This window comes from Ceratocystis lukuohia, assembly GCF_044167205.1.
Source record: "Ceratocystis lukuohia strain C4212 chromosome Unknown Supercontig7_pilon, whole genome shotgun sequence".
NCBI classification, from domain to species: domain Eukaryota; kingdom Fungi; phylum Ascomycota; class Sordariomycetes; order Microascales; family Ceratocystidaceae; genus Ceratocystis; species Ceratocystis lukuohia.
In genome coordinates, this window is record NW_027263526.1 from 2,326,881 (window position 1) to 2,353,442 (window position 26,562).

General features: G+C 51.0%; 7 protein-coding genes across 7 annotated transcripts; 5 read left to right on the forward strand and 2 right to left on the reverse strand.

Annotated features, from left to right (window-relative positions):
- Positions 1 to 223: 223 nt before the first annotated feature.
- HOO65_070519 (Protein FAM214A) lies at positions 224 to 2,221 on the reverse strand (the record flags this gene model as incomplete). The annotated part of the gene is made up of 2 exons (XM_071004950.1): positions 224 to 2,141; positions 2,199 to 2,221. 2 exons carry the CDS (start codon positions 2,219 to 2,221, stop codon positions 224 to 226), a joined length of 1,941 nt encoding a protein of 646 aa, XP_070857237.1.
- Positions 2,222 to 2,718: 497 nt separating this feature from the next.
- On the forward strand, positions 2,719 to 3,795 carry HOO65_070520 (uncharacterized protein; the record flags this gene model as incomplete). The annotated part of the gene is made up of 2 exons (XM_071005098.1): positions 2,719 to 2,839; positions 2,918 to 3,795. 2 exons carry the CDS (start codon positions 2,719 to 2,721, stop codon positions 3,793 to 3,795), a joined length of 999 nt encoding a protein of 332 aa, XP_070857238.1.
- Positions 3,796 to 4,986: 1,191 nt separating this feature from the next.
- Positions 4,987 to 5,862, forward strand: HOO65_070521 (1-phosphatidylinositol phosphodiesterase; the record flags this gene model as incomplete). Its single annotated transcript, XM_071001358.1, has 1 exon — positions 4,987 to 5,862. One exon carries the CDS (start codon positions 4,987 to 4,989, stop codon positions 5,860 to 5,862), a length of 876 nt encoding a protein of 291 aa, XP_070857239.1.
- Positions 5,863 to 6,179: 317 nt separating this feature from the next.
- On the reverse strand, positions 6,180 to 8,981 carry HOO65_070522 (uncharacterized protein; the record flags this gene model as incomplete). The annotated part of the gene is made up of 2 exons (XM_071004884.1): positions 6,180 to 6,997; positions 7,061 to 8,981. The coding sequence occupies 2 exons, from the start codon at positions 8,979 to 8,981 to the stop codon at positions 6,180 to 6,182; spliced, it is 2,739 nt and encodes a 912-aa protein (XP_070857240.1).
- Positions 8,982 to 13,034: 4,053 nt separating this feature from the next.
- On the forward strand, positions 13,035 to 14,769 carry HOO65_070523 (Subtilisin-like proteinase Spm1; the record flags this gene model as incomplete). Its single annotated transcript, XM_071004991.1, has 3 exons — positions 13,035 to 13,400; positions 13,463 to 14,688; positions 14,739 to 14,769. 3 exons carry the CDS (start codon positions 13,035 to 13,037, stop codon positions 14,767 to 14,769), a joined length of 1,623 nt encoding a protein of 540 aa, XP_070857241.1.
- A 1,418-nt stretch (positions 14,770 to 16,187) lies between these two features.
- HOO65_070524 (WD repeat and FYVE domain-containing protein) lies at positions 16,188 to 17,438 on the forward strand (the record flags this gene model as incomplete). The annotated part of the gene is made up of 1 exon (XM_071001359.1): positions 16,188 to 17,438. One exon carries the CDS (start codon positions 16,188 to 16,190, stop codon positions 17,436 to 17,438), a length of 1,251 nt encoding a protein of 416 aa, XP_070857242.1.
- Positions 17,439 to 17,777: 339 nt separating this feature from the next.
- On the forward strand, positions 17,778 to 24,988 carry HOO65_070525 (Beige protein-like protein 1; the record flags this gene model as incomplete). The annotated part of the gene is made up of 5 exons (XM_071004763.1): positions 17,778 to 17,832; positions 17,895 to 19,043; positions 19,113 to 20,108; positions 20,169 to 23,978; positions 24,054 to 24,988. The coding sequence occupies 5 exons, from the start codon at positions 17,778 to 17,780 to the stop codon at positions 24,986 to 24,988; spliced, it is 6,945 nt and encodes a 2,314-aa protein (XP_070857243.1).
- Positions 24,989 to 26,562: the final 1,574 nt, after the last annotated feature.

The following is a 26,562-nucleotide window of genomic DNA, read 5'->3' on the forward strand; positions in this document are numbered from 1 at the left end:
GTTCTGTTTTATTAATGGGCAGGAGAAGCTCAGTTGCCTAACGAGTCTCGGTCGTAATGGCTGTTTGTATTATACGAGTCTCTATGAGAGTCGACTTTTTGTACATCACACACTAGAGCTGCATACCAGTATTAGACTAAACCATTCTATAGATAAGTCAGTGACACTACCAGACCATTCATTCTATGTCACGCGGTATGCCCAGACAGAACAAAGCACCCGATTATGCAGGGGCATTATCTACTTTCTCTTTCTTATCCTCTTCGCCCTGTACCGAGTTCATAGACCAAAGACCCCACGACAAGAGACTTTGAGGCGCCGGGCTGCTAACTCGGCTACTAACCTTGTCCAGACTGAGTTTCTGGTACTCCCACGTCTTAGAAGCTTCTGGCAGAATACTGGGCGAAGTTTCCGATGGTGATTCCACAGCATCAGCATAAGTTTTGCTACCTAGGTGTGCATCTTGGGGGCTCCGCATGTCTACACCATGGTCACCACCACCATCCCCAAGCCTAGTCAAGGTCTGCAATACATCACCGTAGCTCCGGGTTCGTCCGTGCCGTGCCTTGGTGCTCCTTACCGTCCCCAATGCCGAGCTTCGGGTAGGGCGGTAGGCAGAAAAGCGGGGCTCAGGACTCGTCATCTCGGTACGCAGCTTCTCGTGGCTATCAGGCACCCGATTTGCGAAAACTAGCCGCAGATCTTTGTACAAGTAGAAGCGTCCCTTGGCCGGGCAGCAGATATTGGCGTGTACAAGGTATCGCAAAACAGGCCGATTATGGGCCTGCGGTGGCCCGCTAGCCTGACCAGAGCCGCCCGGGGCAATAGGTGAGGCAGGCGGGCCGAGTGAGTAGCACCGCTGGCGCACAAATGTTTTGGTTCCAGGCTGCATGCCGGTCAGGTCATAAGGCACGAGAAAGAGCTTGATGGCCGTCTTGTGCGGGTTCTTGATGATAATCTGAAGCTGGCCAACTTCAGGGATGCGGTAAGAGCCACCAGGCGGCGCACGTGTTGCAGTGTCTTCACTATGGGCTTTGGGCTTTTTCCGACGCTGATCCCCAGTTTTTTGCTGGCTCTGTGCTCCATACGCTAATAGGCTGTTTTCCAAGTCTACCGTGCCAACATAGGGACTCGGTCCACCATCATCAGCTATCCCCCCACTACCGGCCCCAGCTCCACGGCTATCTCTAGCCTTAGAAGGGTAATCATAGAAAACGGCGTGGAACGGCAGCGTCACATGAGCTGGACACCTTAGGCTAGGTTTGCAGTTGCCACGGCCTAGGACGCCTATTTGAGCATTAAATGTAAGTGGTCGTGAAGGCACGGTGCTCATACGGCCTCGTAGAAGGCTTTCTTCATAAGAGCCGACAAGCGGAGCATGATCTGTGGAGGAAAGACGGCGGGAGCTTGGATAGTGGCTATGGCTGAGGCTATGATTGATACTATGGTTGTGGTGCCGGTGGGGAAACGGCGGAGAGAGGGACAACGGTGTTTGCCTAAGGCTAGCTACAGGGTCCATAAACACCGACGAAGCTCCGACTGACGCAGATAGCGAAAGTCCGCTCCCTTTCTCATCTGCTGGACTGCGAAGCCACTGTATATGCACAGAACGCGACGACGACATTGTATGTGAAAATGAGCTACGCCGCAGCTCAGGACTCTGCCCCGACTTGCTAGCCATCGGGCCGGACAGTGCAATCTGCCCTAGGCTTAACGGCAGTCGGTCTACAATATCATCAGGGCTCGCACTCTGTGCCAGTGGGCTAGTCGGCGGCATAAAGACCAGGCTGTTGCGGTAGACAGATGATCGCCGCCGTGTGGGGAAAGCGTTGGTCTGGAGCGGCTCGAGGCCAATGGGTTGGCTCGAGCCCGCAACGCCATTCCAGCTACCAGGGCTCGGAGCCGACAGCTGTGGATTAGGGTGAGGGTGGATCGCATCAGCCGAGAAGTTTCCGGTGTGTAGCGCCGAGTGGGGCCGTTGGATGGCCAAGCCGACGGCAGCCGGGGCCGCGGCGGAATTTAGAGAAGAAGCCGGGGCCTCATCAGAAATGCTATCTAACAAAATGTGTAGCGTGGGGGTGAGGCTTGGGGAAAGGCTTGGGGAATGTGTGGGGGTAGTTTTGGGCAGCTGTTCTAGCGGGCTATACTGCGTTTGCATATAGCTCGGCATTACTCTCTAGTACAAGTAGCAGTCTTACTTAGAGAATAGATGGCAAATCATGGGCGCGGGGAGATGGGAGATGGGAGATGGGAGAGGGAAGAGATAGAAGGCAGTCAACTCACCAGAGAAAAAGATGCTACAGACTGAGAAGAAAAAGATACGCGTTGACTTCGTTTCGCTGATTGCGATTGTGTGAGATGCCGCCGACCAACGCCGTACTAAGCCTGATTAGTGGCTGGTTGCATGACTAGGGACGGGGGTGACTATAGTGGAATACAGTGGCTAGCACAGTAAAAGTTATGGAGGCCCAATCCTTGATTATCAGTTTCAGGCTCCAAGATCGAGCTTCCTAGTGACTTAGGGTTGGTTGATGGTTGAACATATAACCCTAGTTTGTTTTCCCGAACATTATCCGTCGCATTTCGCTGTCACCAGTTCCACTAAAAAGTTTCCTGGTCTACAGAATCTTCATGTGAAGGCTCTAAACTCGAAACAGGACGACTCGATTTCTACTACTATCTCTGCTCCCCTAAACTCTTTACAAAAACACAGCACCAATGCCGAAAGTCTCCAGCTCAAAAAAGCCGGCCGTTATTGGCGGCGCCGGAGTCAAAAAGGCCAAGCACGGCTTTCGCGTTGGTCCACAAAATCTGCCCGATGGCCCATGGAAGCGCAAACGTAAGTTGCTCTTTATCTTGGCGGAGGAACGGAGGATATCGCAGACTCACCTGCTAACATGTCGCTACATCTATGTAGTCGAAAAGGCTAAGAAAAACCTCATCCACAAAGCCAAGGTCAAGAAGCAGTACGCCAAGATCAAGGCCCAAGTTGCAAAGGACCGCCCGCGTCGTGCAAGCGCGACTGTTGCTGGCCCCGATGTCGCCATGAATCCCAAAGAAACACTGATACCAAGCAATTCTCGAAGCAACGATGGCAATGAGGAGGGGGAGGAATCTGACGAGGCTTTGACTAGCGGAAGTGACGACGATAGTGGGGACGATGGGGTTAGCGAGGATGAGGATACCGATGCCGAAGATGGCGAGGACAGCGGGAGCGACAGTGGAGAAGAGCCTAGAGCTGAGGACAGCGATGGCAGCAAAGATGGCAGCGAAGAAGAGAGCGATGATGAAGGCGAAGACGGCTCACATGAAAAGCCTCTCAAACGGGCCCCCAAGACCCCCAAACCTACATCTCCCGACACTGACGCCAGCGACACGATGCACCCCTCACGCAAGCACACCAAAGCCCACCCGGCGCGGCCAGGTTACTTCGACAAGCAGATCGCGCAAGCCAACGCCAAGAAGCGCGCTGCTGAAGAACGCGCGTCTGCTATCGACACGAAGCGCAAAGAACGCGAAGCCGCTATTCTCGCGCGGCAGAAGCGCCGCAAGGAGTTTGGTCGCTCCATCGGCATTGGTGCTGGCTCGAGCGGCCCTGCACGCGGCCGTGGCCGTGGCCGTGGCTATGGCTTCAGCAGTCGGGGTGGGAGACCTGGCCACTCTGAGGATGGTAAGCGCAAGCTTGGCCGCGAGAGCGAGCTGCTGCTCGAGCGTGTACAGCGATTAGTTGGTGGCAACAACAATAGCAACCGTAGTAGCAGTGGTGGTCGTAGCCGAGGTCGGGGTCGCTTCTAAAAGTCAAGAAAAAAAAAGGAACGAGAGACAACGTTAGACAAACAAGGGGGGGGGCGGGCCGTTTACGTGCGTTAGACTGCATTGTTTTGTTTCTCTTGCTATTATTACGGCGTTAAGGACATGTTGATCACATATAATACATATACCATACGATTATAAATGTGTGCAAGTGCTAAGCCATAATCATCTCATCCCGTGATAAGGGAGGCTGAGGCTGGGCTGGTCTGGTTTGAAAAACTAACAAAATCATGTGCCAAGCGCTCATTCATCCCCTCATTGTTTGGTTTGCACAGTTGCCCACTTCTTGGGACCTCCCCAATTAGGCCACTACCTCCGGCTGCACGGAGACGAGCAAGGATGGCAACTACTATTTTAGTGAAGGGGAAGCCCACAAAAGGAGAAACATTGCATTTTTGCTACTGCACGTCAAAGAGACATGACGATAGAAGAGAGCAGGTAGGAACAGACATTCTACCAAATAGGAAAGAATACTGGGTTCTTTTTTACCATTGGCCTTCAGTTTCTGTCTTATAGAAGGACAAAAAGAAACAAAGCTTGGTAGCAGAATGCGCTGACCCTAGTTCTCTTTTGTCTTACCATGGATAATTTGTCACTAGTGACAGGGATTATTCATTTCTCGCTTTCCGAGAATGCTATTTGTAAAAGAAAGAAAAAAGGGCTTATTTGGAATTCAACGATTCCATATGCATGAGATGAGAAACTACTCTGAGAAGTAGGACTGCAGTGAGAGGCGAAGAGGGTGGCGAGGCAACAAATAAATGAAGAAAGGGTAGCAACCAGAAGCACGTACAAAGGGAAGCAGGAGTAGGCGCATGAAGTAGGCGCAGGAGCAGGAGGGATATTTAGTTTGGGCAAGTGCCCGTGCTTGTGGCAGCAACTACTCATCATCTCACTCACGTCAACGAGCCTCGGTCTAAAGCTATCGAAACAGGCAATAAGGAAATTCCTTTGCATCCAACTAGAAGTCACTAGATTGGACTATACTCTCATAGCGTGCTCTTCTCTCGACCTCTGGCCATTCTCCTTCATCTACTCCGTCTTCTTCCACTGAAGCACTGCACCCTCTTCATATACTCTGTTCATTGTCTGTATACTGTCTCTTTTCCGGAGAACCCCCTTATCATATCTAATCTGTACCCTTCTTCCCCATTTCCATCTGACAATCCAATCATGTCTACTCTCGTCCCTGCCAACCCCGCGGCTGTGACCGTGTTTGCCAACCCGACACCCAACATCCTCACTCTCTCTGTGCCCTTCTTGCGCTTTGGCCGCATCCCCATTGGCGGTCGTGCCACAGTTGCTCGCCTGCTCAATGGGTCGCTCGCCGTCTTCTCGCCCATTGCCCTGACTCCAGCCGTACGCTCAGCCGTCAACGGACTTGGCGGTGATGTGCGTTATATCATCGCTCCTGACATCGAGCACCACCTGTTCCTCTCGGCATGGAAGTCAGCATTCCCCGATGCCCAACTGATTGGCATTGATGGGCTGCCCGAGAAGCGCGCCGCTGCTGCTGCCGCACAGGCCAAATCGCCAGCGCCAGCTGATAGTGATAGTGACCCGCAAATCACAGACATCCCGTTCGCAGCCGTTTTCACAGCTGCAAACAAGAAAACGCTATCTATTGACGCACCCTTCGATGAGTCCTTCAACTACGAATATGTAGATGGCCACGGCAACAAAGAGCTTGTCTTCCTGCACAAGGCCGATCGCGCCTTGATACAGGCCGACCTAATCTTCAACCTACCCGCTACTGAGCAGTACTCCAAAGCACCCGAGGAGCTAGCGCAGAAGACATCGGGCCTATTATACAAGATCTTTTCCAGCTTCACGCATACCGACCCCGCCCATATAACTCTGCCGCGTGTGTGGCAGTACTACGTGACGTGTAAGAACAGAGAGTCCTACACAGAGAGCGTGCGCCGCATCGCTACCTGGGACTTCGATACTATTATTCCATGCCACGGCGATGTCATCAAGGGCAACGGCAAGGAGTGCTTTACATCTGTCATGCAGTGGTTCCTAGACAGCAAAAGCAAAGCCTCGTAGCCTGTCGCATATCCTGCATGCACTATATGGAGAGCACTAAATAAATACTTGGGGCACTTTCATTGCTTGTATCGTAAAACACAACTTAATATTTGTATTATCTAAAGAACTCCTATCATAAAATATCGGTGGTATTTCATGATAACCGTTGGTCACTGGCTCAAGAGTGAGAACTCTTGACTTCTTTTTTTCCCTTTTTCAATACTCAAACACATAGCTAAATCATAAAAACCCAAGAAAAAACATTATAAACTCACGAGCTTCTCTTATCGTCTCTCTCTCTCTCTCTCTCTCTCTCTCTCTCTCTTCTTGGTGTCTCAGATAAACGCCCCCGAAAAGTCCCTCCGTGTCTCGCATCTGTCCTGGTTCTGCTGTTGCTGTTGCTGTTGCTGCTGCTCCTGCTGGCGGCGTCTGTTTTCTAGAAAGGATTCCGCCATTCTCCTTCCCGGAGACACATGATTGCGTGTATTCTGCTGCTGCTGATTGTACCGATGATGCGGATGCTTCTGCTTAGGGCTTTTACCACTGCAAAGCTGTCGTCCTCCTGATCCCAGCGGGCTGGAAATACCGCCCTTAGTTGGAGTGCTCCGCTTAAGCTTCACATCCTGGCGGTTCTCTATTGTCACATCCTTGAGGTATCTGGCAAGCTCCTCGACAACACAGGGTTCGGATTCCTGTGGTGACTGTTGGACATAAGCAGCAGAGGCAGCATAGTAACCAGGTTCATGGTGCGAGCCCTGGCTCGGGTTTGAATTTAGATGAGGCTCAGGGTCCAATACCTCCATAGCGATATCTCCGTCCTCATCGTCATTGCCATCTCTCATCACGCTCCGGACCGATTCGGCAACCGATGGCGGGCCATGATCGCTATAGCCAAACATAGGCTCGTCCTCCCCATCAAAGACTGCTCGCTCACGAACATGGCCGTGTCCAGTTTTGGAGCCTGTGGCTCCATGCACCAAAGTAGATGACGATCCCTGAGTACCGTAGGCCCAGAGATTCGGGCTGATAGACTCAGGAATCATGTTCCAATCGGCTGAGCTAGTCAAGGACGCATTTCGTATCGAGTATGAGGGCTGGTGTTGACCTTCTCTGTCACATTCCGGCATGGTCAAGACATCGGCCTGCGAAGCACCTAGCGAGTTCGTATCCACGCTGACCTGGTCATTCTAATGTCCCTGGGTCGGGTGGTGCTGACCATAATTATTGGAGCCGCTGTGGCTCTGGTACTCGTTCGAATAAACACTTGAAGCATCGTCACGAATTGAGCTAGCTCTCCACAGAGTCGTTCCATCGTCTTCGTGCCTTCTCTGCATCTTCAGTTCATCAGAACATGCTACTGTGTTTGGCACTCCCCACATGGAACTAGTCTTGACCTGCTCCTCGTCCATCTGCCGGCGAATAGTGGTACGGAAAGTCGGGCTGGTTCGGAAAAAGGCATCCTGTGGGCTCCTCGCGTGCTCGGGGCTTTGTGGGCTAGGATGCTGCAGAGCTGGGCGTTCATTTACAATGCGCACCGTGTGAATGGATGGAGAAAGCTCGTTTTCGCAATACTCAAACTGTCGGCCATAGAACTGTGATGTCTGGTGAACTGGGGTGCAAGGCCCATCCTCAGCAGCAGTCGAGGCACTAACAGTCATGGTAAGTTCGGCAACGTCTGTACTGGTCGTTGAGGGGCGACTATCATCTTCATCTTTCTCCATACTGCTGCGGCCCATACTATGCCAGCTAATGTTGCGAAAGGCACGCCTGTTTCTCATAGATGAAGATCCAAGACCAGACATGCCAAATCCTAAGCTCTTGGTTTTGGTCACAGTAAACGGTTGCGACTGTGGCTTTTTTGCAAGCAAAGCTGGGGCCTTCTTCTTCCTGCCCTGGAAAAAACGCAGAAAACGATCGCGTGCGTGACTAGAGTTGCTGTGACTCTTGTCTGTAGCCACTGATAGAGACGACATATCGCAGTCAATATCCGTGCTAGCGCTGCTGAGGCGGACGGACTGGCGGATGTTGTACGGCTTCTTGGTCATAGTCACTGTTGAAGCCTCAGAAAACCGGTTAGCTCGGCTCAGTGATGAGCTTCTTAGGAACGTAGCCCGGCTACCACCACCAAATCGTGTCGTGGTCTTCTGCCTGAATGGCTTCTCCAAAAATGTCATTGACTTGGTGCCTCTTAGAGGCCTCTGGGGGGTCATGTCGAAGTTCTCGGCTGGCATTGGGCCGCCAAAATTCGAAGACGAGCTTCCAACCGAGGGGCCAAGGTCAGACACCGAGTTCTTGTGATTGCCTAGGGTCCGGCCCAGCCGGCCACTGTTACGTCTGGAAAGGCTGGAGGAAAACTCGGTAGAGTCAAACTTTTTAGAAAAGATGGTCTTAGCCGGAGTAACCGAAGCGCCCATAATCGAGCTAGTGCCACTGTTATTAGCATTGTTGAGGCAGGGTGAGAGAGATGGTTCGATGGGGTTGTTTTTCAGATACTCTCGCAAGCTAGACCTGCCGGTTGTATGCGAGGACCGTTTGGGAGGTGTAGTCCGGGCAGACCTAAGGCTCTTGAAAATTGAGGCGGCTGCGGCAAGTTGGGCAGTCTGGAGGGCATGGTCTGAGTCCATGGTGGTGTAACGGTGGCTTCTCGTAGCTGAGCGAGCGCCGGCGGATGAAGAGAGAACAGATGCCCGGGTGGGCGACTTCGGCGATACGCTCACAGCATCCGAGTAGGGAAATCCCACAAGACCCGAGGCCGATGAACGGACTGGCGTCATAGCAGAAGCTGGTCCCGGTGCACGGCCCGGGTGTAGATGTGAAGAAAGAGGAGGGGGAGGAGGAGGAGGCAGAGGTGGATGAACATGGTGAGGAGTTGGCGAAGACTGGACGAGAGACGAGTACGATCCCGCCCCCGGAGACCGGGGATGGTATGACGGCATAGTCTCGCTCAAGCAGTGTTCAAAAAGGTCAAGTCCCAAAGAAGAGTCGTGGTGGTCGCTGAAATCGATGGCGTCAAGGACGGGGTTGAAGGAGTCTCGCTGCAAGGCTGGGCGTCCTTGAGGCCGGGAATGGGGAAACGGAGCAGGAAGCGGCGGCCACTGGAACCCACCTAAAGTCTCTTGATGGTCAAGGCCTTCCATGATTCAAAGTGAGAGAGAAGACGGGGGCGGGATAATTGAGGGTATACACGGTGAGGGTCAGAGGTTTACGGCAGGGACGCGCCTGCCTGCTTGTCAGCGTGTTTATTTGCTAGTCTCGCGCTCTGTTCCTGCCGTTCGCAGCGGATGTTTTGACTTGGTTTGTTGATGTTTTTGTTTTGGTCATACAAACACCAGTGGTCCTTCCTGGGTATGGATCGAGTAGTTTCCGTCTATGATTGATGAACAGGAAGTTACGATGGTTGAATGACTCCGAGGAAACTCAAGAAGCTAGTCGGGTTTTCCGTCTCGCCCACCTCTGGGCCGCACTATATATAAGGAGAAACGAGTGCGTTGTATTCTACCCAATGATAGATACAGGCTGGCATTTACTCCTGGTACCTGCGTGGTTTCCACAAAGTCTAGGAGTGAGCGTCTTGGGCTGCTCTGGCTTTAGGCTCTGTTGATTACCTTTTATAGCCGGGCTATGCCTAAGCGCCTTTTAGGTATATGAGAAGCGCATACATTTGCAGAGATGCCTTTGGTCGTATTGTAGAAGTAATGAACATCAACCGAGCGATGTGTTGTGCATGAAAGAAGTCTACAGCGCATGTCTCAAAGACAGCCTAGTGTTGTCTCTGGGAATATTACTGACCAGTTCATCCGACTCGTCATGCACAGTACGTTTGGCGGTGTATTTCATGCACATAATGCCAGATCCGGGAACTCTCCGCCACGACCCTATGGAGGGTGGGGGGGGGATGAGGCTCAGTAACACGCACAGCGCATACACTACAGCTTAAAGTAAGTGAGTATGCCAAGTAGGCAATCGGTGATAGCTGGCAACTAGCTGGCTTCCTGTCTCCCGTCCTCACTATATCCATCACCAGCAAGCAACATACGAAGACTCTTGGGTTCAGAGATTTCTATTTCTCTTACACCGCCTTCACCGCTTTGCTGGTCTATCTGCGGCGCTGCCGTCCATGTCCACTATGCTTCTTTGCCTTATGCTTCCAATATTGCTTCTTCTCCACTCTTCCTATGCCTGCGCTGTGCTGGTGTGTTGGTTCTTTACGCTTTATGGACTGCATGCAGACTGAAATGCACAGGCCTATTATTGTATAGAAAGGGGGAAAGGCTGGGCATGAATTAGTATGACCTGTATGTAACCCTAGTTCACATAGTGTATAACCCTAGTACGAAGGGGGGGGGGCTTGAAAGAAGCTTGGGCTGCAAATGTGTCACCCAAATGTTAGGTAAAGCTTGTCATCAAGATAAGATGCATTGAGTATCAAGAATGGAGACAACAAAGAAAAGAATGGCGACATAAGAAGAGAGGAGGGGGTGGAGGCTGCCGCTGCTAAACTAGCTAAACCGGGTTTAGAGAGTCATGCGCCTTCAGGTTTCTTCTGGCCCCGTGCGTGGCTCTAGTCATCGGAGTCTTAGTCTGGAGGGGCTTTTGTGTCTCGGGCTGTCTTGAATTAGGTGCTAAACAGATTTAGATGGATGGTAGACAGGAAAGGCAGTACAAGGCAACGGGGGTTGGGAAGAGATATCAGGACACAAGATACAGAAAGGGGTTCAAAGGCAAATCACACAAGCTATTATGGCCATATAAGCGAAGAAAGTAGCTACGTGATACCGACCTAGCTGGCCTATGCAAATAAGCAATGGAGCCCGGCAAGCCGGCCAGATCAAAATTGCGCCAGCCTCACGCTGTATTATGTCACAGGTCTCGGCTCTCTTTTTATTTTGGCTGGGAATTGGTCAAAGGCCTGAGTCACAGGGCAGGCAGGTTTGGCTGGTTGCTAAGCAAACAAGGTCGCCTTGGCCTAGTATCAATAAATGATTGTCTAGGGATAGAGAGGGAGGGATTTGCCTGTTGTTCTCCAAAGACAAGCCAAGAAGAAGCAAGGCCAGGCCAGACAAAGGCAAAGCAGGGCAAGATGCGCCACCCCAGTAAACGAGGCGAACAAGCAGGTGAGAGAGATGTGCAACACATCTGTAAACACACAGCACACAAACATGAGGCATGTAGCCTATCTTCCAGTGTGCGACCCCAAGACCAGCAGCAAGGGCTTTCTTTGACCATTCGCCACGTCGACCCGCGACTCTCCGTTTGCTATCGGACATCGCTTTAGGACAGCTAATAATCAAGATCAGTCAATGCTATGCCTTCGTCCTTTTTCTTTCTCCTCAGTTGTGAATAATGACGCAACCGGACAGTCGCCCTGAGTTGATAACAGGTCTGTGCATAATGGTGCCTGGATTCTGTGGCTGAAAGAGGTTCCCGTTAGTAGAAATCCCATGGTGGCAGAGCCCCGTTTCATGAACATATTTACACGGTGCTGATGGTATGAATGTAACGGGGCACAGAGGCCCATAGTTGCCTTCTTTCAAGGGATGTGTCATAGGGTAGGCTAGTTTAGGAGTGATCAAACCTCCCTCCCCGAATCCCTCCATATGTGGAGCATAGCTAGCATATCACAACCAATGCGACATTTTGTTTGTTGAGTCTGTTTGACCTTTTATCTTTCCGACGCTGTCTCTGAGCTACAATGCGAATATTGATAATAATGGATGAAAAAATAGCATGGCTTAAGAGCGCCCACCTACGCGATCATGATGATGGTACTTCCTGTAGTCCTTTCTGCCGTTTCAGCTGCTGTGCTGCACTACACTGTCTGGCTGGGCGGCACAGTTTGGTGCTGGAAGATGCGGGGGGGGTTACCAGGAAATGTAAAGGAAAGGAGCTTCTAGGACTTTAGGGGATATAGAGAAAGGAATGGATGGATAAGAAGGCGCGAGCGGAAGCGGAAACATAAGATGGAGAAGATACCACCCCAGTCACTATTTGGAAAGGCTTCGGTGCAGGCGCAACAGAGCTGTGGCTATGAATGGCACTAAGATCTGTTTTCCGCAAGGGCTAACTAAACATGGTTACTAGCCATTGCCCCTGTTCCCCTGTGCGAACGGGTGCTGTTATATTGTCTGAACGGAAGGAGAATGACGAGTGGCAATTGACCGCGGTGCGAGTACGTATGTTATCTCCTGTCGTCTCCTTATCTCCTCTCTATCGCGTTGCATCATCTAAGACTTGGTCTAGATGACAAGGCGAAGCCGTATTACTTGAGGCGTGAAAGGAACTAGGCGACATACCGTGATATGCATACAGGTACACACAAATATATGCATACATACATACCTGCATACGTGCATACATTCATTTACCAGGCATAGCACAAAGTACAGTGCAGTGCAGTACCTGCAGCACAACTACTTACTACTACCCATATGAAGGCGATTTCCCCCCCCCCCCCCCTGAAAAATGGAAGCAGAAACTGGAAAGACGTCATTAAATAGCTACTGGAAAGAGAAGCAAAATCCAAGTCAAATATCAACTCACGTCTCCCATCACATGACCTATCCTTCGCTCCCCCCTTCCACAAGTGAGGTCACCGATGACGGGATGGGGTTATGCAGTGCTATATACATACATACGTAACTTATCATCCCTGTTTTCTGCCTGGAGCTTCTTGCTCTTATCGGCCCAGGCAGGGCTTCCCGTTTCAGCATCTATCTGTACCGGTTAGATGCATAGGTAGTCCGTAATAGGCTGGCGCCAAGGGTACAGTGCTCTAGGTGCAAATTTGGAGTATAGGACAAAATGCGCGCACTAAACCAATGTCTAGCATTCAAAGCTTAGGAGCCACCCACTGAGCCAGAAGCGCCTGCACCCGCCCGCGTCTTTAAGTAGATTACACTGCCGTCATCATTTGCGAATTCTTATCTCTTCCTCTTTCTCTTCTTCTTTTCTACTCCTTCTCACCTTCTCTGAATCTCTCTTCTCCCTCTTCCAACTTCTGTTTATCAAACCCCCACGCCTCTTTTTTTTTCTTTCATCACCACCCGAATCTCTTTGTGTGTGTGTTCCTCGTGTTGTCTTTATTTGTCTAGTGTTTTTACAAATCCCTCTTTTTCTTCGCTTTATTTATTGTCTCTGGTAGACTGATTATCGTGTTGTTCTTCTCTCTTTCAAACTACAAGTAAATTATCATGAAAGGTGGTCTTGTTTTCCTTCTGGCCGCCAGCGCCAGCGCTGCGCCCTCGTCTTTCAGCAGCGAAACTATCCACAGTGACGCTGCCCCCATCCTGGCCTCGGTTAACGCTGAGGCTATTCCTAACTCATACATCATCAAGTTCAAGAAGCACGTCGACGAGAAGGATGCTTCTTCGCACCACTCTTGGGTCCAGTCTCTGCATGACGAGGGCGAAGAGAAGCGTCTTGAGCTGCGTCGCCGTGACCTCGATGTCGGCATCCTGAGTGGCCTCAAGCACACTTTCAACATCGGCAAGGACTTCCGCGGCTATGCCGGCCAGTTCGACGATGAGCTGGTTGAGCAGCTGCGCAGACATCCTGATGTAAGCCCGCGTGTCCCATTTTTCTACTATCCACAAGCTAACCTTCCCTTTTCTGCACATAGGTCGAGTACATTGAGCGGGACACCATCGTTCACACCATGAGAACTGTTCCCTCGACTCCCGAGGTCGAGGAAAGCTGCTCTCCCGAGACGGAGAAGAACTCGCCTTGGGGTCTGGCCCGTATCTCCCACCGTGACTCTCTGTCGTTCGGTACCTTCAACAAGTACCTGTATGCTGACAACGGTGGTGAAGGTGTTGATGTCTATGTCATCGATACTGGCTGCAACACTGAGCACGTTGACTTTGAGGGTCGTGCTTCTTGGGGCAAGACTATCCCTGCTGGCGATGATGACATTGACGGCAACGGCCACGGCACCCACTGCTCCGGCACCATTGCCGGCAAGAAGTACGGTGTCGCCAAGAAAGCCAGTATCTATGCTGTCAAGGTGCTCCGCTCTAACGGCTCGGGCACTATGTCCGATGTCGTCAAGGGCGTCGAGTGGGCTGCTAACGCCCATATTCAGGCCGCCAAAGATGCTAAGGCCGGCAAACGCAAGGGTTTCAAGGGCTCTGCTGCCAACATGTCTCTGGGTGGTGGCAAGACTGTCGCTCTGGACCAGGTTGTCAACGCCGCTGTTGACGTCGGTGTTCACTTTGCCGTCGCCGCTGGCAACGACAACGCCGATGCCTGCAATTACTCGCCCGCCGCGGCGCAGAAGGCCGTCACAGTCGGTGCTTCGGCTCTGGATGACAGTCGCGCCTACTTCTCCAACTGGGGCAAGTGCACTGACATCTTCGCCCCTGGTCTGAGCATCCAGTCCACCTGGATTGGCTCCAAGCATGCCGTCAACACCATCTCCGGCACCTCTATGGCCTCTCCTCACATTGCTGGCCTTCTGGCCTACTACCTGTCTCTGCAGCCTGCCGCTGACTCGGAGTACTCGGTCCTGCCCCTCACCCCGGCTGAGCTTAAGGCTAACATCATTAACATTGCCACTGAGGATGCGCTGTCCGGCCTGCCCAAGGGCACTCCCAACGTTCTGGCATGGAACGGTGGCGGTTGCTCCAACTACTCTTCCATCATCAAGCAGGGTGGCTACAAGGTCAAGGCCGACCCCAACTCCCGCCTGGACCTGGAGGAGCTTGAGGACGCCATTAACGGCGAGCTGAACGTGATGTCCGGCAAGGTTCTCAAGGGAGCTGAGTCCATCATCTCCAAGGCCCAGAAGTTCTCTGACAGAGTGCATGAGATTGTCGACGAGGAGATCAGAGAGTTTGTCGAGTCTCTGTAAGCCAGTAAGTAGTCTGTCTAACTGAGATTGGCTCTCGGGAGTATAGGGACGCGCTTGACAACGGCCTGCCAGACTGAAAAGACGCTTATAGCGCTGGCCAACGGCACATTTTCTAGTCATTTTTTACTACCTCCTGTTATGCGCGTTCATGGATTTATTGGTTCGTTTCTTTGTAATGTTTTTCTCTCTGGTTTTCTTGCTTTTGCCTCCAGCTCACAGTTATGATCGGATATTTTTGCTGCACACACACATGGGGCACCTGTTCTTGTTTATTGCTTTATTATTTATTTATCAATTATTATTATTTCGAATATCTTTTGGATGCTGATTATCTTTGAATATTGCTTGATGAGCCTGTAATTATGAATGAATGTACTGTAATGTAGCATTGCGTGGCCCAGTTTTCGTAGTTGTCAATCGCGGCAAAAGACAAGGCTTGGTTACAAACTAATGGGATGCAGCACCCCGTGCCGTATCAACTTTCCTTTTTCATTCTATCGAATAACTGATCGATCGTCATGCTATGGAAAATTGGGCGAGGTTCAGATATAAAGCAAACTGAAGCGTTGAAAGCCACCGTAGATTTCTATTGGTTCACGTGGTTATGTAAGCCTCAGCCTCGTGCTCCTTTAGCTTCGGGAGATACTACCTATTCCCACACGGAGTTGTTGATGTCCTGAAACTGCAGAGTGAGGTGTTTTGCATTGACAATGAATCGCAAGTGCCTCTTTTGAAGCTTGGGTGCCGTTTGATTCCTTCCTCCCTTGGTTCTCCTTCCCTGCTTGCCTAAATCCTTCGTTGCAAAGGCTTAAAGTAGTATTACAGCACAACTTGCAGCACAAGGTACTTACTACGTGCCGAGTATTTGCTTGTCAACTTCAATTTGTGGCCAAGAATTCTCAAGACAGGAAGGACAGCCCAGAAGATGGAAAGAACGCTTAGAGACGTGGCAGCCAAACACAGAAACAAAATGCAAATTAAAAACTCAATGCAGTGAGTGAATAAATATATATACATATATTCATTCATTTTTTTTTTTTTTTTCAAACTTTCACGATCTCCGCACAAAGCCCAACCCGAGCGAGCGAGCGATAAAATCGCAACTGATTTAATCGGAAAGTTGACGACGCCCGTTATCCACATTTCTTCTAGGCTTTGTTCTGGCCCCCAGGCGCATTGATAAGCAAGGCAAAAGGTAGAGCAGTCAAGCGAAGCTATGCATCTGCAGCCTTGATAGTGAACGTGAACAAGCTTCCCTCTTTGCCCTTCAGCAGCCTGCCTGACTGTTGGGAAACGAAAAGCTCTATAAACCGAAAACCCTAGAGAACTTTGATTGAATTTACTTGCTGTCATACTTGTCACGTTTCGGGCAAAACCCCTCAAAAATACAGGTTCGCTTGACCTGGTCCCCTTACCGTCCGTCGTCGCTGACGACTTCTTCCTCATCTTCCTCATCTTCGAACCCTCAAACCCTCAAACCCTCGAACCCTCGACAATGGCCACCCCGACCCCACGACGCTATCGTTCTGTCACCACGTCGTCTATCCCACCGTCGGTGGCCAATGATGTCCTGGCGTCTCTTCTCGATTCCCTCCGCACCGCTTCCGAACCGCTCCCGCCCGTGCCGTCGGCCCCGACTCTAAAATCCTCCCCCGCTTCTGCTCTCTCATCTTCTTCCTCTCCGGCTCCGCCCACCTACCCGAGCCTCCCTACTCTTTCTGCTGTGCTGCAAAAAATATCAGTCTTTCTTACGTCACGGCCCGCACCCAATCCATTCCAAGACGATTTCCGCCACCAAGATGGCTTCGGCCTTTTGCTGACCGCACTGCACCGTTTTTCTGGCTTTTACAACCCGTGTACTCGCACAAATGAAGAGACATCTCTGCTCTTTGAGTTTTTGCGCGCATGGCTAGACGTTCTGGGTGCTGTGCTGGCGCAGCATTCGGGCAATCGGAGATTCTTCAAACGCAAGGTCGGTGGGGGTGGGGCTTCTGGTGCCGTTGGAGGTTGGGAGACGTTAGAGGCGACGCTGGCCAACATCGGGCTTGGAGGAAGTTTGCTTACTTTAGCGGAAAGTAGCGAGTCGGCTTCTTGGGCTGTGTATAGCCTTTTTGGCAAACTACTGAGCTTTGCTCTTGGCGATAAAGCTTTTGACACCTTATTTGATAGTGTAGTGGCCACAGAGACTTCAGATGCACGAGCACAAGCATTAGCACAAGCACAAGCGGACGAGATATCCAGTACAAATGAGGGCGACTACGATTCTAATACCCAGAGCACCAAGATCGAGGTCAGCGAAGATTCCATTCTGATACAAGTTTCAGCAGAGAACGACTCCAGTGCCCGTCTGGCATCCCTTACTGCTCAAGTACGCCAGATCACCACGCCTACTACACACTTTCATAACCCTGATATTCTGAGAGCAACGGTCAATCTCTGGTTAGCTATGGCTCGTTCAAAACTAGTGTCTTCTGAAATACGAGAGTCAGTAAGCTTGTGTTCATGGCTGGTTTTACGGGTGTTGGCGAGCGTCGTGTCCATCTCAATGTTCAACCTCTCGGCGTTACATGGATCAGGCGCTCTATCGGACTTTCTGCGCGTTTGCTTCAGCACCGATCCGTCATTGGTTCTGGCTTCGGCTGAGCGCAGCATGCTCATGAATCTATGCAAGATGCTCATGTACTTGGGCATCCCAACACCTGCTGATACCCAGTTCCTTCTGACTTCAAAATCCCCGATGCATTAGGCTTTTCTCTAGAGATGGCCTCGCAGTATGCCGGCCCAGCCTTCTTCCAGTTTGACTTATCTCTTTATGGATATAGCGCTGTTGAATTGCCAACTATTGGTCGGCCTTTCCCTCCAGTCAATTCTCCAGGATACACATTTACAGCATGGCTGCGCATTGATAGGTTCGATCCTGCCACGCACACCACAATATTTGGAGTGTTTGATGCGTCACAAACATGTTTCCTGATGCTGTACTTAGAAAAAGACACACACAACTTTATTCTGCAAACAAGCGTCACTTCGTCCCGACCTAGTGTGCGGTTTAAGGCTATTGCATTTGAAGAGCGTACGTGGTATCATGTGGCTTTGGTGCACCGCCGCCCAAGAACAATGTCTAGTAGCAAGGCTTCGCTGTATGTCAATGGCGAATTCATAGAGCAAGTCCGTTGTGGATACCCGCTTGCACCCTTACCAGCTTCGACAAATGTTTCCGGCTTGAGCGGCGATATAAGTGGCTTTGGCGGGCCAGCAATCAAGTCTACTTCGGCCCAACCACAAGTCCCGGTTCAAGCATTTTTGGGTACGCCTCGCAATCTATCTAGTCGCCATGGCGCTGGAAAAGTATCTTCAAAATGGTCCCTGGCTTCAGCACATTTATTGGACGATGCTCTCAGTGACGACTTTTTGGCAGTGCATTACGGGCTTGGACCACGGTACCAGGGAAATTTCCAGGATAGCCTGGGGGGCTTTCAAACATATGAAGCATCAGCCACTCTTGGCCTGCGGAACGAAATGCTCCATCCCGGCAAGGACGAGAGCTCCGATATCCTGCGTGCGATCCGTGGCAAAGCCTCGCTTCTGCTGCCCGAAAACAAGACCCTATTGAGCTTCTTTCCTACTTCTGTGTATCGTGACGATATTGTTTTCCACGAGAGTAATTTATTCCACTGGCTTCCGCGCCAGGCCGCTGTATCTTTGGCCAACGTCTTCCGCCGCGGAGGCCCGGTAGTTGCTGTCAACGCCGCAGTTCCTTTTCTGCCTGAAGCCTTTATGCGGCCACACGGCATGGCTGTGCTTTCAGGAAATCCCACTGTGGTGACTCCATCATATATTGACGACAATATGTGGCGTTTGGCAGGCTTCACTCCAGTAGCCCTAAAGCTCCTCCATAGCACTCAATCAGCCGAAGATATGCTACGGGTTGTTGAGATTATCTTCACCTGTGTGCGTCATAGTTGGCGCAACAGCGACGCAATGGAGCGTGATAATGGATATGCCATTCTTGGCCTCCTACTTCGTGCTAAACTTGGCTTTGGAATGCCAACATCTGGCTCAGACCGGTCTACGCCAGTTCGTATTCCAGCGCTCAAGATTGGAAAAGACGAACGCGACAGCCTAACGCTGCGATTACTCAAGCTAGTGCTGAAATTTGTAGGATACAACAATGCCAATCCAATCGAGTCGTTCATTGTGAACCCGTTGGCATACCGTATTCTGCTCATCGATGTAGATACATGGCGTAGATCCGCGATAGAAACACAAGAGCTCTACTACTCACAGTTCACGACTTTTGCGGTACAGAGCAAGTATCACGACTTTAATAGCCGACGCCTGGTGCGCATGAGTAAGTCTTGCAACAATCGCTAGGTCATTTGATTTTATTCTAATAATCCCCCTCCCCCTCCCCTTATAGGAATCATCAAGCGTCTTCTTGAGGCACTCAAGAGTGAGTCTCTTACCGAAGAGATCATCCCTGCCTTCAAGTCCGCCTTTGAAGCCCTTGTCAAGTCCAATTTTAGCAGCGAAGTTCAGCGTGCCTTGGCCCTATTTATCACCTACATGCTCCGAGCTACTGGGTCGTCTGCTTCTTCTTTGTCGTCAACGCCGGCATCCATAAATACGCGCATTACTCGGCCACGATCCGCTAGTAATCGATCACTCAGTTTCACACCCGCCGGAGCGCGGCGCCCCACAATCGAAGTCAATTCCCCAGGCGGCGCATCTACACCACCAACTTTTCAAAACAATAATATCAAGATTCTCCCCAGGAGACAAATTGGCATCCGGATCCTAGGCTGGTACTCTAACTTGCTCTGTGACAATGCTAGTACAGCTGCCATCAGCAAATTTGCTCGTACTGTCACCAACAAGTGGCTGCTATACCTTCTCACCGAAGACGATGCTGAGGCTGTGGTTTATGGTACCAAAATCTTAGCTCGTGTGTTGGTGACCCATGGCGCCACTTACACGGCCAAATTTGCAGCCAAGACAGGTGGATTTGCGGTGATGGCAGCGCGGCTTCGGCGATGGTGGGATATTCCCACCCTATGGCCGATTTGCTTCAGCATCATGTTTGGATATGATGTGGCAGCTATTGACTTTGAGCGTACATTTGACTTTTTTAGTCTCATGGATATCTTCCAGTCACCGCGTGTTGTATGTCCCGAAGCTCTCCCGGTTATCATGGCGATGCTGCAGCATGGTGTCAAGCAAATTGTGAGTCTTCAGGGGCATCCAGAGTCACCTGCTAGTCCCAGAACCGATGCCGAAACCCAGGGACAACAACAGAAACAGCCCTCAGAGTGTAGCCCCAGCTCTAGCTCTACCTCTAATTTGAATACCAGTGCTCCAATGGGAAGGCGTCCAAGAGCACGCTCCATGGAGCTATCCCAAGCACTGGGCATGAGAAGTAAGTTGGAAGAGAAAAGCACAATTAACTAAATAAACAAACTCTAATGCTCCTCTTTAGAAGATGTCGACAAAATTGCCATGCGTGTCGTCGTAATCCAGACTATCACACGGTTTCTCGCCGATCTGCATGCCTCATCCTCGGAATTCCGTGATTTTGCCCTGTCTTCTGACTACAGTAGTCTTTTACTATCCGCTTTGTACCCTATCATTGTGTCAACCGATGCTGTCAGCCCTGAAATCGAGCTCAATTCAACCGATTCGACACTGACTTTTGACGGTGGCGACGTCATGATCCGTCCCATGGCTGGGTCCACTGCTGCGCCGATTGTACGCCGGGCTTCGCCGCATAGAGAGCGGTCGGAAACTGTACCGAGCATGATAGGCGGCGGTGGTATTCTAGGCTCAGGCTTAACATCCCAAGCTTCGGTTTCAGGCGGTTCTTCAACCTCAAGACTGCAGAGGGCATCATCATTTGTGCTTCTCACTTCAGATGCCATCAGCAAAGACTCATCACAGCGCAAGAAAGGGCCTAGCTCGGCCCGTCTGACGCCATTGATGTCTCCTGTTACTAGGGAAAGCAAAACTAACAACGGCAACAATAACAACATCCATATGACGGTACCAGAGGAGAAGAGCAACGCTATGCAGGCCAAAAAGACTGAGGACCAGCAAACTAGCAACACCATTCTCCAGGGACTCTTGGAGCTGGTTATTGCCATCTTCTCTGACCAGATTCTCAACCGCAAAGAGTTCCCCGGCTTCAACTTGGCCTGCAAAATCCCCCCAGGCTTCCAAGAGCACCAGGCTTACTTTGAATCATATATCTTGCGCAACACCATACAGCACCTTAAGACTGAAATTGAGCTAAACCTCAGCTGCATTACAGAGCCTCGCATCCTTATGAACCTAGCACGCTTCAATGTACATGTGGTGGTTGACTCCATTTTTGCAGGCTGGTTCATTGGTGGGGCTGACAGCATGCTAGAATTCACAGGGTTGTGTCTTGAGTATCTTCAGCAGTCAAATGTCGCTGCTCTCAAGAGCGTTCGTTTGTGTTCCCAGGCTGTGACAACACTGAGAGGATCCTTCTTCAAGGTAATGCTCCTGCAGCTATCAGACATGGACGACGCTGAAACGGTGGGCAGCTCCGGCTCTGACGATGCCAAAGCTCTAGCAGTCATGGACAAGATTATGTACTGGCAAGCGGCTATTCTCAGCTCCCTTGAGAGTGGCGATGAGTACATGCGGCTCCTATTGTACCAGCTGTACGTTAAGTTGGTGGATTCCCGGCCAGCAATCCGTGTGGCTGCCGCTACCATTATGCGTATCATGATGGTGCAGAAGCCTGAGGCAGCTGCCATGCTCCTGCGGCCAGTCTCAGGGCAGCTACCAGTGGTTGGCTCATCACTTCTAGGGCGCGGCAATAGTAGTCACAACCATCATACAGCGATGCTTCTTCAGGATTTTGAAGTCGTGACGGAAATGGACAACGAGGCCTTCCTTGATTGGGTAGACAGCCATCGCGAATCCCTAGACACACTCTTCTTTGGAAACCTTGCCAAGTCATGGGAAGATTTTGTCGCTACCGAGAACCAGCGCACTGCCGAAAGCGCTCGTGGCCGTCTAGCTCGGCGCAAAGACAGACTTCGTCACTGGCACTCAGAAAGCATGATGCGCAATACTGTTCTTCACCGTCACACTATGAGCAATAGTGCATGGATGAAGAGCATCTATCACACTGAACACACGCGCCACCAAAGGCTGATGCAGGACCGTACCGATGACATGGTCTTTTTAACACACGCCTACACCAAAATGGATCGCCACCTGACGCGCCCCGGGGCTGGCAGCGACGCTGGCGGTGTAGTTAGATTCCCGGACCCGGCAGAGTTCCCGACAGCCGCCAAGTGGAAGCTAGATCGTACCGAGGGCCGTAATCGCATGCGACTACGCCTACTGCCGGACTACTCGACGGCCCACAGTGAATATCAGCCGAAACGCCGCCACACCGACGCTAGTGTGGTATCTATGACAGCAGCCGCAGCTTCGCTCCGGGTAAATGCCCCAATGCCTGCTTCTGGCGGCCCCGGCCAGCCCAGATCACGTGCTGTTTCAGACACACGATCTACGCTGTCTGCTGAGTCGGCTTCGATTTCTATCGTCACGGATCCCTCAGGGGAACAACAGCCATTGGATGGCGAGGTCTTTCCAGAAGTCATGGCAGATGGTGATGCCGAAGCAGAAACCCAGGGCGAGCCAGACGGCTTTTCACCCGAGGACGACTTTGAGCTTATTGATGATCCCAATGATGCTGCTGATGGCGGTGATGACGGTTTCGAAGACAAAAACCGCAAGGTCATGCGAAGATTGCAGCCCGATGACTCAGTCCAAGCTGTATTCAATATCTCGCGCATCATAGGACTAGAAGCGGCCGAGGGGATTCTTATTGTCGGCAAAGACGCGCTATACATGATGGATGGCGTGTTCCACTGTGCTTCCGGAGAGATTGTGAATGCCTGGCAGGCCCCGCCTGATGAACGCGATCCATACTCCCAAATCATCATGGATCCCAAAGCTACAGCCACAGCCACAGCAGCCGGTATGCGATCGATGGAGCAGGAGAGTCGGCACTGGCGCTGGGATCATGTGCTAAGCATTAGTAAGCGGCGTTTCCTGTTTCGTGACGTCGCTATCGAGGTGTTCTTTACCGATGGCCGTAGCTATCTCCTAACTACAATCGACCCCATACGGCGCAATGACTTGTTTATGCAACTATCGCGAAAGGCACCGCACAGTACCGGGGCTGCGGCTCCGTCAAATGATGATGCCTGGCGATTGGAAAGCTTGCGGGTCCTCCGTGTTGCTGACGATACGCCGACCGGCTTTGGCCTAGGATCACGCATTGGTGGGCTGTTTTCACAGGCAACATCCAACCCACTCCACGCTGTTACCCGGCGTTGGCAGCGAGGCGAAATGTCTAACTTTCACTATCTAATGATGATCAACACCATGGCTGGACGTACATTCAACGACCTCACGCAATACCCCGTGTTTCCATGGGTCTTGGCTGATTACACCAGCACAGAGCTTAATCTCAACGACCCTGCTACCTTCCGTGATCTGAGCAAACCTATGGGTGCCCAAACCCCAGGCCGCATCTCAGCGTATCATGAAAACTACGCAGCCTTGGCTGAGATTGGGGAAAAGCCCTTCCACTACGGCACGCACTACAGTACTGCTATGATTGTATCGTCATACTTAATCCGCCTACCGCCCTTTGTGCACTCCTTTATTTTATTGCAAGGTGGCGCCTTTGACCACGCTGATCGCCTCTTTCACAGTATCCCTAGTGCATGGCGAAGCGCATCTGCTGAGCACAAAACCGATGTTCGCGAGCTTATTCCTGAATTCTTTTGCTTACCTGAGTTCCTCAGCAATATCAATGGCTATGCCTTTGGCACACGCGAAAGCACAGGCACGCCGGTTGACGATGTTGAACTACCCCCATGGGCCCATGGCGACCCCAAAATATTCGTGCAGAAAAACCGCGAGGCTCTTGAGTGTCCATACGTCAGCCAGAACCTGCACGCATGGATAGACTTGGTGTTTGGCTATAAGCAGGTGGGCGACCAGGCCGTTGACAACATGAATGTTTTCCACTGGCAGTCATACGAGGGCGCACGCAATCTTGACGATATCGAGGATTTGCAGGAAAAGCGCATTGCTGCTGGGGTGATTCACAACTTTGGCCAGACACCCAAAATGGTCTTTAGCAGACCCCACCCCCAGCGTGAGAATATGCATCCACCAGGCCGTAGACTTGATACTTCGGTCTATGGGCTAACGCGTGTGGCAGCCCCAATCTTAGGTGAGTCTAATTTGCTAGTTTTTGTAGCTTTTCCCTATCCCCCTCCTCTACTCCTACTAACCCGACCTCCTGTAGAAACACATCATCGCGTAGCGTCCCTTATCTACGCTACTAAGCTTGACCGCCTCTTAGTTGCCTCGCCCTTCCGGCGCCACTTTGCGCCCTATGAAAAGTATCTTGACTTTGGCTTTGCCGATGCTTCTGTCCGCTTCTTCTTCTCAGAATCGCGCAAGTCCGCCGGGCTCTGCGAAAACCTTCATTCAGCGCCGCTCTCGGCCGTACTAGTGCCCGACTCTAAGACACTTGTTACAGCTGGCGAAGACTGTGTCATCAGTGTCTTTGCCATGCACACGTCACACGGCCGACCGGTAGATCTTGCACTACGCAAGGCGCTCTTCGGCCATCGTCGGCCTGTTGAGATACTTGCTGCCAGTACAGCGTTTAGCATGCTAGTGAGTATCAGTGAGGGACAGGCTTGCGTGTGGGACTTAAACCGTCTGGAGTTTGTGCGCAGATTGCACGTGCCTAGCAGCCAGCGAGTAGAGAGTGTTGCGGTCAGTGAAGCCAATGGCGACATCTTGATTGGTGTAGGCAGTTCTGTGGTGCTGTACAATATCAACGGCGAAGTGATTCTAAACCAACGTGTGACATCATCGTTGTCGTCGTCACTCTCAACAACTTCCAACACAGATGACGAAGACACACTGCATACTGTCGCTTTTTACGACGGCTCTGGTACCGAATGGGTGGAGAACGACCTAATCTTCACTGGCCATCGTCGTGGCAAAGTAACAGTATGGAAGCGTGTGGTCAAGAACGGCTGCTGGGCACTACAGGCAGTCCGCATGCTGAACAACCCAGAGTCCGTGAACAAGAGCGGCTCAGGCAGCAACGGTGAACAAGCGCCGGTAGGAGCAATCACATGTATCATGGCAATGCCAACAGGAGTCTATACGGGCGATGAGGACGGGCGGGTGTGGGAATGGACGGTAGGAGCAGGAGGGCGGTGAGTGGTTTACAATCAAGGAAGGCACTTGAACTGATAGAAATAGAAGGCGGTGAAAAATAAAAATTGGCAGAATACAAATAATATGGGCCCTACACCTATTATTCGTCCTACATTTTGTTGGCAGGTTTCGTAGGTTTTGGAGTAGACACATTGTTCTAGGATGGGAATTAAATTTCCGCCTATTCACTTGAAGTGAAGACTTTCTTCCTCATAGCGACAGACCAGCCGTCACAATAACGAAAAAAAAAAAAAAAAAAAACATCAGAATAGATATGCATCCATTGTGAATAGAAAAATCAAAAATTCCACCCCCGATGGCCCCGAAGGACAATCGAAGCCAGGCAACTCCGCGAAGTGCAATGCAGGCCACCCGACCTGGTGTCCAGGATTCTTGATCCCCAGACACCGGAATAAGGTAAGTATGAAGAAGAAAAGAAGAAAAAGAAAACCTACAAAGAATGGAGGGCTAGCTCTCCTTTTATACCACTAGGGCGGTGTACATAACATGAGGGCTGGCAGAATTGTGGATAACAAGCGAAGGTAGAGTGGGGAAATTTTGAGGAGGTTGGTAATTATGGGTCCAATGATGATCGGTCTTTTTGGTCCATGAAAAACAATAGGGTTTGTCTTTTTAAGATGTTGTTTAATGAAGGACTTGTACATGGATACATGGACTGCGCAAGCTTGGCATAATCTCCCTCCTGCCTTGGACAATCACGTGAAGTATTTATTATTTCTTTCATATATGTACATATTTTAATTGTTTTATTTTTCTTATTCATTATCGTTCCAATTATTCTTAGCGTCCGCTTTTTGGTGCTGGAGAGTGCAAACAAAACGCAAAACAGTTTGACATGGCGAGTGTGAATTGTACTGCGCTGTTAGAGTGATGAGTTAGCAAGAGCTAGCAAACGAGGAGATTAAGCTTTAGCTGTACAAGCTCTGAACCCAATATGCTAACGAAAACTAGTGACTTACGCTATTAGCCCAAACAGGACGTATATCTTCACCTGTCTTGAACCACCCTCCCATACCTCCCCATCTTGAAGCGTTGCCCGAATGGCTAGAGTTGCTGTGGAGGATGGCGCTGGTGATGCAGATGCAGATGTGGATGAAGGGGTAAGAAGGTGCTGGTCGGAAAGGAGCGTGAAGAACAGTCCGAGAAAAGCAACGATACACCCTAAAATATCGATGATAGATACATACAAGCATGCGATGCGAGAGGATCCTGATGAAGAGGCAGGGTCTGCCCCTGTGGGCGGCTGGTATGGCGGTGGTGGCGGGAGAACGGAGTGGCGGGGGGGATGGAGGGGGGAGGTAGATGTGCCTGTTTCCGTATCAGGAGCAGATGCTTGATGCTTAGCTCGGTGTGGGAAGAGCCAGAGCCGGGGTGCGGACATTTGCAAAACGTTTCGCACGAAAATACACACTGAGAGGAAGAGTAGGATAGATGCCTAGGCGGGAAACGAGTTAGCCTCTGCAACAGCTAAGCAGAGCAAAATAGCCAAGCCGGCGATACATACCAGGATATATGCCTTGACAAAGGCTAGGCCACAGCTACGTTGCACGCTTGCG